Consider the following 10757-nt stretch of genomic DNA (forward strand, 5'->3'; position numbering starts at 1 on the left):
GCTAACACTATGAACTAATCTAGCTTTTGCTACCACTAGCCAGTTAGTTCAATTCCACATTGCAATGCGTGGATAGTTAACCTACCTTCTGATGAAGATTACTGAAAATGAATTGTAGTACCAGTTCACCGACCTGGTCTCAATGAATATAGAACATGTCTTCTTCTTATTCTATGATCTCAATCTTGCATAAAAACGCACTTGTCTTCTCGCACCAAAACAGCAAACCAAACAAAATTTAGCGTGAAAGCTTATAGAGCTAGCGAGAATGACAGTCCGACGAGATTACTCGTCTTCGTTCCTCTTCCTCTGTTTCCACCTGCTGGTGGCATCCAATGCAGCTATGAGCTCATACATTCTTCAAGCCATCAACTGCTCAACATCAGGCAACTACACTGACACCGGCGCCTACGCCGCCAACGTGAACCAATTCCTCGGTGAGCTCCCCGAGAACACCGTCTCCAAGAATGGAGGCTTCTTCAACGGCACGGTTGGCCTGGGATCAGACACTTTATATGGCCTCGCCATGTGTCCTGCCGACTACTCGCGCGCTGATTGCAGCGACTGCCTCACGGCCGCTGCTGCCAGCAATGCCGATGGCCTGCGGAATAGCTGCCCTGGGAGCAGAACCGTGCTCGCGATGTTCGATCGATGCCTAGTCCGCTATTCAGACGTCAACTTCTTTGGTACACCTGAAATAGGTGAGCGTTTTCCTGTAACCCAATAATCGTTTTCAGTGATTCAAAGGTTTTCAGCCAAGTAGAGAAGAGTAACTTTTACACTTTGCACTAAGAAAAAATTATACCCGTGCTATATTTCTATCACATTATTCATACTAGCATTGGTCAATAGCACGAATGTGCTATACGTCAATACATATTTAATATTTTAGTGAAATAGGTACTGGCATAAGAATTAGGATAACAATATGGAACCACACGCCACACATCTTATAGATCCCTCATCTCCTGCTCTCATCCCCTCTCCCATCCCTTATTGCTTAACCGACAATACCGGGGCCTCCTGATTGGCCTCCGATCCTATCACCAGTGCTGACAAGTGATGACGTTCTCAAATCTTAAGGTTATCCCTAATGAGTCGTTCTCTCATCATATGTCCCGGCTTCACGCTAACCTTTTTTAACAATATCTTACCAACCCTGGCATAACATAACAGATATCTTTGCAACATGTTCTCTATGATACTGTTTATTAGGTGTATAAGGTTTGTCAAAAGTCAACTATTGTAAAATTTTACCAAGTTTATAGAAAAAAACTATCAACATATACAGTACTATATACTATATAATACAAAGTATAGTTATTGATGTATTTGAAGATGTTGATTTTTGTTGTAGATACCTATAGTTTGATCTAAGAACTTGGTCAACCTTTACAATGATTGACTTTGGAATTTTATACACCTAATAAAACGGGACAGATGGAATCTGATGAAACGGCCTCTTCCTTACATAGTTGTAGGAAATATCTAAAATCATACATTTATACTCATTTCAGTTCACAAATGACGATGTACGCTTTGATATGCCCTTCAAGATATGTGCAATAACCCAGAATATATATATATATTTTATAAATATGAGTAACAATTTTGACCATTGGAATACATTGAATATATGCGTAATAACTTAGAAAATATAGTACATAATTTTGAGGAAATATTTTCAGGAATAGTTCTATACATATGCTTTTCAGCTTTCCTAATATTTAACATAATATTGCTGGTCAAAGTTATAGTACTATTTTTTACTAAAGTATGTCCAGAACAACACTAACTTGTTAACATTTGTGTACTCATGTCTGTCACTTTTCGGAGCAAAGAACTTGTGTAGGAGTTTAGGCAGTAAAGCTCAATAGAAGCCATAAAGTTTGTCCAGGACAATCTCAAAAAATATGGACGTAGACATACCAATATAATTCTTATGTGATCTAATATTAGTTTCCAGGTAGTACTTGATCAATTTTCCTTGTTTTTGGTATGTTTCCGTACATATCTTCAATACATAAAACATGGGAAACGTCCTTTGATCCTTAAACTACAAGATTGCATCCACCACTACAGAAACTAAAGACACTACACTTTGAATCTTATTAGAACTATAAGACAATGCAAAGACACTCCATTATATATCAACAAAACTTCATGAGACCAAGAACGAGGAAAGACAAAGAACTTTAACATCCAACAGTATTCTGCCTCAAACTACATCCTCATCATTGGCAATCCTGAAAATCATGGGATCCCAACCCTCCCTCAAGAGAAAAACCTCGGTGGCCACCAGAATGCATACCTTTGCCCCTCCGAACTCCAGGTTTCAGAGGTTTTTCTTCTATTGACCAGACCATATAGAAATATAATGAGCGACAAAATAAACTATCCTGGCAGGATCTCAAACTGAAGAAAGCACACTTTACAATATTCCATATATACCTAGCTACTGGACAATGAATGAAAAGTTTCTCTACCTATGCACCATATAATACTACAAAGCATACATTTAGCACTACAAATTCATCGTCCATGTAGAAAAACATTCCTGGTCAAAATACTTTTCATAAAGGCTAACCACGAGAAGACTTTTCCCATTCAGACACCAAATTTTCTTAAAAGGGCAACTAACTTGTCTAGCTTTGAAAATAACATACTCCCTCCGTCCGTAAAAGAATGTATGAACTTTGTCAAAATTTGCATGTATCTACACACTAAAACACGTCTAGATACATGCATATTTTGACAAAGTTAAGACATCCTTTTATGGACAGAGGTACTACATAGAATGTATACTAAACACACCAGAAGAATTCAGGATCCATTTACACCTATCTTCCTTGTACGGAAGAATTACATTACTGCATAGATCAACTAACTTATACCAACAGACAGTCTGATCTCCCACATAGTCCTTCTGAATCTCAAACAACCCTAAGCTTCAGACATCACTCTACGGACAGTTATATTTTTTCTATGGGTAAGATCATGAAGTATGTGAGAATTAAGACATCAGGATTTATCTCCTATCCACCAGTTCTCCCAGAATCTAGTCCTTCTACCATTTTCGTTTCTATTAGAGTACATATTTATGACTGTTTTCTTAACTCTAAAAAACTTGGGAATAATTTTTTTGCCAAGTTTATGATATCAGGATCTACCTGCTATTTCTTGGGGCAGGTGCCATCTACGTGTCGAGTGGTGAAAGTGTTTCCACTAGTTGGAAGGACTACGCGGATGAAGTGCAGCCTAGCTTGTCTGAAGCAACATCGGGTGCGGAGATCTCACCGCAGCGATTCGCAGCCAGCGTGGGGAGGCCATATGTGTTTGTGCAGTGCACATGGGACCTGCCAGCAGACAAGTGCAAACAGTGCTTAGACATACTGTCCATCAACGTGACGGACATTTGGGTCCTGAGAAGAGAAGGGCAGCAGAAAAGCTACAGCTGCACTGTTCGGTACAGCAATACGAGCTTCATGGTTGTGCCGTTCACTGCTGTTCCGGCACCTACGCCGCAATATGTATTCCCAGCGGGCAGGTCATCTCCTGATCCCGCGATCGCCAGTGGTGAGTTCTTTGCATGTATGTTAGGTCAATCCTTCTATGAAAGTCTCAGTGCCACCTTTGGAGAGGAGGCAATATCCTTTTTGTTGCGAAGATCCACCATGGTGGTGCTAAGCATATGTATTCTAAATGCACACTTACTGTTGCACAATATTTTCATTATGTTTCTCAATCCTTCCCCGTCACTCTTCCTCCTCCTGCAGCTTCTAAGGCAGCTAAAATCGGTGCAATATTTGGAGTGATTTGCTTGGCAATTTTGATTTGCAATGTGTATAACTTAAGACGACTACGTAAAAAAAGAGGTATCATGTGACTTTCTCGATCCCTGAATAAATTCTCAATGTGCATTTGTTGCTAGGGGTTTAACTGTTTAAATTAATGAAGCCAATTCAAGCTAAAGCAGATACCTTTCATACAGGCCATGCACAAATTTATGTCGATGTTGGTTGCTCTGTGTCTTGGATTTTTTTATTTTTTTTTAATAATTTGGTTGTGTGCATCATTGATATCTTAAAATTGCTCTTGATATTGAGTTTTTGCTGAGGCTAGGTGTATTTGGTATCTATTTAGTATTATATATTACCCCTTATCGAAAAATGCATTAAATTGATGTTATTGTAGTAGATGCCCAAAGGTTCTCTTATGCGCAATTGGCGAAATCAACATCTAACTTTGCGTCAGAAGAAATACTTGGAGCTGGTGCCTTTGGTACTGTATATAAAGGTAAACTGAATAGCATGGATGTTGCTGTAAAAAAGATAATTATGCCAGATAATAATGAGGAACAAGGACAAGTGAGGAAGGACTTTGATAACGAGATTAACGTTATGAGGCCGCTTCACCATTGCAACATTATAAGTCTTGTTGGTTGCTGCAAGGACAAAAAAAATCTACTTCTTGTGTATGAGCTAATGGAAAATGGGAACCTCGAGGACCAGCTTTACCCCAAAACTGGTGCCATGGATTCGGACCTTCATGGTGTAACGGTTCCGGGCACTAATCTGATGCTAGATTGGCCAAAAAGGTACGCGCACGCGCATGCTCTCTAGCTATATTGCTTCCGTACGTGTAGAACTAATTTGTCTGATAGAGAATTCATCGCACGTGTTTCAGGAACAGCATACTGATTGGAGTAGCCACTGGTCTTGTATACCTCCACTGTGAATGTAAGGAAACCCTCCTGCATGGCGATATCAAGCCAAGTAATGTGATGCTTGGCAAAAGCTTCAATGCGAAGCTGTGTGACTTTGGGCTGGTGAAGCAAATCAGCAATAGTAAAACCTCACGCTCGACGGACAGCATCCGTGGGACCAAAGGCTACGTCGACCCGGCATATGCGAACACCGGCAGGGCATGCGAGAAGAACGATATCTACAGCTTCGGCATAGTGATGCTTGAGGTTGTATGCTGTGAGAGACCGTCCGTGACTCAGCATGGTGATAGGATTATGAACAACCTTGTCGAGAAGGTGCGGGCATGTCATCAGAGGAATGCTATTCTGGATGCAGCTGACGGACGGCTGAGGGGTCAGTCTGACGAGCAACTTAAGCGGGTGTTGATTATCGGGCTCTTGTGTGTCCATCCGGATCCCGATCAACGTCCACATACCAGGAAAGTGCTGGAATACTTGACAAGCCGAGCCGTTCCGTTGCCTTTTCTCCCTACTAGTACAAATTATACTTTTCCCATGATGAATGAGAGTAGATCATATCCATCAACCTCCCATAACCGCAGTGTAAGTGAAGATGAGTTCAGCACGTCTGCCACTGTGCCCCCTCGGCATGCACGAAGAGATGAAGACGCTGGTACGGCAGCTTTCCTGACCAGCCAGAGCTGAAGTTCATCATTAAATTCAGTCTACTTCCTTGCTATTGTATTATCAATCATATGCTACCTATCTGTCTTGTACCCATGGTCTACACGACCCGCGCTTTTAGTACCTAAATGGATCTGTATCCATGTAATCAACGGAACTATGTCTTGGATATTTTATCTTGTGATTCCCTAATTGTTGACAAGGTTTTTCAAATCTCTGTCCGCGTTTTATCTCTTCAAAATGGTTTTAACCCGCACGTTCCTAGGAAAATACAGTACAACGTATTTTTAATGATCAAATTGTCCTAGGCATAAACAAGAAGCACCACCATAGACCCACAGTAGAAACAAGATAGTACTAAAACAACAGGGGCGAGAGGAAAAACAGCTAGCAGGGATACATACATTTCTTATTGTTGGGAAGGAGCACGGTCGCACACCTCTCAAGCCATCTTCAACACGCTGCCGGCGCCCATCGAGAGGACGCACGATAACCGCTCCACGACCTTTGCAAACTCGGGCAGGCCCTGTCTCCACTTCTTCTTCTTCTAGGATGCGTATCCTGAGCGCGTGCGTGCGCAACAATCTCACCGTCCTCAAACTCGCCTGCAACCTCCGCGCCTTTTGCGACGCCGGCAGGTCCCCAATGGAGAGCCACCGCGCTCTGGACAGTTGCAGCTGGGCTCGAAATTGGAGGTTGCCACGGAAATATTCTGGGTTGGGCGGCGCCAGCGAGGTCGAAGCGAGAGGGGAGCGCGGTGGCGCCGCAGTCAACATTGATTGGCTTTTTGGCGGTGGCCGGAATCAAGAGGCGGCCGAGCGAATGGTGTCGTTTGCGGTGGTCGATTGCAGGTTTGGCGGCGGAAGCGACACGAATCGGCCGATGAGTGAAGGGGAACAGGGTATTGACATGCAACGAGCTGCGTGCCTAGCAAGCCCAACTACAGTTGGGCGCGTAGGAGGCCCGCGCCCAACCATAGCTGCGTGGCTATGTCCATTTATTGTCAAACCCATAAGCTGTGTGCATCATATACAAATTTCTCTTATACACATTTCCTTTTTTGTTTATGAAATAGCAAACAATTAAAAATTTGGGGGCTATAATGTAGTCCCTCATTTTCATAACTCTTGTCATAGTTTTAATTTAAAATTAAACTAAAACCATGGCAAAAATTATGAAACGGAGGAAGTAGTTAAAGATAAAATAGATGTGCTAGAAAATCATTTTCACTTATCATGTGAAAGAACATTCTATTCTGTTATTTTCAAATACATTTACACTATAATAAAAAATTGACAAAGGAAATACATGTTAATATCGTAGAGATATCAATTACACATAACCTCTCACAATTCCTTACAGACATGCACAGAACAAAAAAAATCTCACTACAGTGATCTATTCCTTTATGTATAGACCATTCACCACCAAGACAACACCCGAAGTTCAAATTCTCAAAAAATGACGCCTTCAAGAAAGAAACAGTGCACAAGCGCCATTCGTGCTCTCGAAAGAGTGTTTTCAGCAAGGACATTGCGAGACACAACCAATTAAGGCCAAACCATAGATTTTCACGGGCCTCCTTCACAGTTGAAGAAAAACCCTAGGCTCCTCGCGTCGCGCCCGCGCGCGAACGAGGGCCTCCCCTGGCGGTGCCTCCCCAAGCCCACCTTCCCTCCCCTCCCCTCTCCTCACCGCCGCTAGAGGCCGTCGACGGGCAAAGCCCGCGCGGCGGCGGCGGGGCCCCTCTTCTCCCTCGTGCGGAGGTGGCGGCACGGGCCCCCGCGTCCGGCGAGGGTGTCGCGTTGGATGGTGGGTGCAGCGGCATGGCTTCTTCAGCGGCGGCGTGGAGACACCGAGGGCTGGGCGCGCTTGCGGCGGCGGCAGCTCCCTGGAGCAGCCATGGTGGCGGGCGGCGCGAACTTCGGCCTGGGCGGGCGGAGAAAGGCGAGGGTGACGCGGGCAGGTCCCTGGCGCGGCGTGCGGCGGCGCGACGCTCGACCGGCCTGACGCGGTGGATCTCCCGGCAAGGTGGGGTGCTGCGGCCTAGTGGGATCTGGCCGCGTCGAGTCCGGGTCGGGGCAGGGGTCCCGGGCTCATTTTGAGCCCATCTTCGCCCAGATCTGCAGATCTCCGGCAGCCATGGGGGCTGCAGGTGGCCTCTGGCAGGTGGTGATCCCCAGTTGCTGTGTTGGGGGCGATGGCCGGCCTGCTCCTCGTTCGGCGTCCAGCGGCCTCGTGTGACGCTCCTCCTCTTTTTCCTTTTCGCCCGGTGTCGAGTTAGGAAGCCGGGGCGGCGGCCCTGGAAGGTGGGAGTCATGATGTTCGACGGGAGAGCCAATGACTCTGGTGCTGGCCGGTGACCACGGCTGTGAGGGCGGCGTGGTGGTCGGCAAGTTGAGTGTTGTGGGCTGTAGATGTCGGTGATTTGCCAAAGGGAAACCTTTTTCCGTTGGGTCGCGGTGGCGGCGTCCATCGACGGCGTTCCCATGTTGAAGGCGCCGTGAGGCTAATCTCCGTCCCTCTACTTCCTCCGGGTGAAAACCCAAGATCCTCGGATCGGGCGGTGGCGGCACTCCGGTGTCGTGCTCTTCTTGAAGACACCGTCTTGGAGCCCACAACACGAGGCTCTCCAATGGTTGTGACGGAGGTGATTCTTCGGCGATCTTCGGCAAGGCTTGCTCCGCTCCCTTCCCTTGTCGAGTTTCCTTGGTGCTGCTTTTTGGTATGTGAGCAACGTGGGTTGGCCACCGGTGGTGCTCGGCTTCCGGTGGTGTTTTTGCGATGAGGGGTTCTGTCGACGGCACGCGTGAAAAATGGCTCGCTCTCGAGTGAGCTCCGGACCTGTAGGATAACGTTGCATAGAAAACAAAAATTTTCCTACCGCGAACACGAAATCCAAGCCAAGATGCAATCTAGAAGATGGTAGCAACGAGGGGATTATCGAGTCTCACCCTTGAAGAGATTCCAAAGCCTACAAGAGGAGGCTCTTGTTGCTGCGGTAGACGTTCACTTGCCGCTTGCAAAGCGCGTAGAAGATCTTGATCACGATTGGTTCCGGCGCCACGAACGGGCAGCACCTCCGTACTCGGTCACACGTTCGGTTGTTGATGAAGACGACGTCCACCTCCCCGTTCCAGCGGGCAGCGGAAGTAGTAGCTCCTCTTGAATCCGACAGCACGACGGCGTGGTGTCGGTGGCGGTGAAGAAGTCCGGCGGAGCTTCGCTAAGCTATGCGGGCAATATGGAGGAGAGGAGCTTGGCTAGGGTTTGGGAGGGGGTGGCCGGCCACTCAAGGGGGGCGGCCAGCTTGTGGTCTTAGGGTGGCCGGCCCCCTCCCTTGGCCCCTCATTATATAGGTGGATCCCCAAGAGTTGGTCTCCAAGTCTTCGAATAAGACCCGAACCAAAAACCTTCCATATGGTGGTGAAACCTAGCCCAACTAGGACTCCCACCCAAAGGTGGGATTTCCACCTCCCATAGGGGGGGGGGCCGGCCCCCTATGGTGGAGTCCACTTGGGACTCCACCCCATCTAGGGCTGGCCGGCCATGGAGGTGGAGTCCCTTGTGGACTCCACCTTCCTTGGTGGTTTCTTCCGGACTTTTTTAGAACCTTCTAGAACCTTCCATAGAACCTTCCGCGACATTTTATTCACATAAAATGACATCCTATATATGAATCTTATTCTCCGGACCATTCCGGAACTCCTCGTGATGTCCGGGATCACATCCGGGACTCCGAACAAATATTCCAACTTCATTCCATATTCAAGTACTACCATTTCAACATCCAACTTTAAGTGTGTCACCCTACGGTTCGTGAACTATGCGGACATGGTTGAGTACTAACTCCGACCAATAACCAATAGCGGGATCTGGAGATCCATAATGGCTCCCACATATTCAACGATGACTTTAGTGATCGAATGAACCATTCACATACTGTTGACGTCAGAAACCCACCGACGGGCAGCGACAGGTCAACACAGTAGAGCCGGGAAGAGCCTAGAGCTGCGGCTGGCTGAGACCCCTCCGAGCGACGGCCCGCAATGCTCTTCTGGTCACACGTCCGATGCTGATTGCAAGGGCGTGCCACCTGACCTATACCTGGTCAGGAAGGTGTGGATGATGCCTCGCTTAGTTTCCTGCAGGGCACACACGTACACGTTAAATACGAGCCTCGATCGGCTCTCGGGTTATCTCCGTGAATCGGCTCAGGGAGCCGATCCACCCATGATTCAGACGGGGTGTCCGAATATATGGTGGTCCTGCTTGATCATGGTAAAGCTAATGAGATCTACGACGATGTGGAGTTTTCACCGCATAATCGGATCGTCCTACTCTAGGTTGGGCCTCGCAGCCACGCACGGTGATCGTAAGCCAACCCTAAACAAGGCCTAAAAACCAACACGAGGTTGATCCTCGGAACATCCTGCTTAGGGCCAACGAACGACACCCTACGTGCCGCTGGATCCTCCACCCCTTTGTAAGGCCTAACTATTGCAGATATTAAACTAATCCTTGTAGAACAAGGATCAACCGTAACGGATCAGATCTACTAAACTACGATCAAGCGGGGTGCCGCCCCCACACCTGAGATAGGTGCGAGGGCGGCTAGACATGCAAGGGTTGCACTACGTAAGCATGCTTAAACGAAGAACAATGCTAACCCTAACACATCTATGATAACTACGTTGCTCGCCATCAAAAACGCTTCAGTACGAGCAACGCATGAACAACGTAGGCAGGCTTGTGCTGCCTAGATCGCAAGATGCGATCTAGGCAGCATGATGCTTACCGATAGAAACCCTCGAGACGAAGGAGTTGGCGATGCGCCGAGATTTGTTTGTGGTTGAACGTTGGTTGTTGTTTATTCCATAAACCCTAGGTACATATTTATAGTCCAGGGACTTTCTAATGTGGGCGTGCACTAAACCGTGCACGAGATAAACTCTAACTTCTAAACAAAACGTACCCTAATATATTATAGATACACGGGCAATTTAGCCCGAACTCGCGCATAAAGGCCGATCCACATATTTCTTCCAAATAGATTCTTCACGTCCATCTTGATCGCGGCCCACCTCTGACTTGGTCAAATTCCGGTGATAACACATGCCCCCCTGGTTTTGGAAATGACATTTCCAAAATCATTAATGCTTTTCCTTCGTTGGGTCATGTCGTGGCAGAACAGAAATCACCGCAGGACCCTTCATCATGATGCCTTGCCTTTTCCGCTTCTCCACACGTCCGAAAATTTTTTCTGCTGGACATCACCTCCTCGGAAACTGCTGTGGCATTAAATCTCCCTCATATTCCCTCTATTTAGCCGTTCTAAACAGCTGGCTCCTCCTTCATCCTCCTTGCA

General features: G+C 46.8%; 1 protein-coding gene across 1 annotated transcript; it reads left to right on the forward strand.

Annotated features, from left to right (window-relative positions):
• The first annotated feature begins 268 nt into the window (after positions 1 to 268).
• On the forward strand, positions 269 to 5410 carry LOC124696593 (cysteine-rich receptor-like protein kinase 19). Its single transcript, XM_047229301.1, has 4 exons — positions 269 to 701; positions 3190 to 3576; positions 4255 to 4603; positions 4693 to 5410. The coding sequence occupies exons 1-4, from the start codon at positions 269 to 271 to the stop codon at positions 5408 to 5410; spliced, it is 1887 nt and encodes a 628-aa protein (XP_047085257.1).
• Positions 5411 to 10757: the final 5347 nt, after the last annotated feature.

Source organism: Lolium rigidum, chromosome 3 (genome assembly GCF_022539505.1).
Source record: "Lolium rigidum isolate FL_2022 chromosome 3, APGP_CSIRO_Lrig_0.1, whole genome shotgun sequence".
In the NCBI taxonomy this organism is placed as follows: Eukaryota; Viridiplantae; Streptophyta; class Magnoliopsida; order Poales; family Poaceae; genus Lolium; species Lolium rigidum.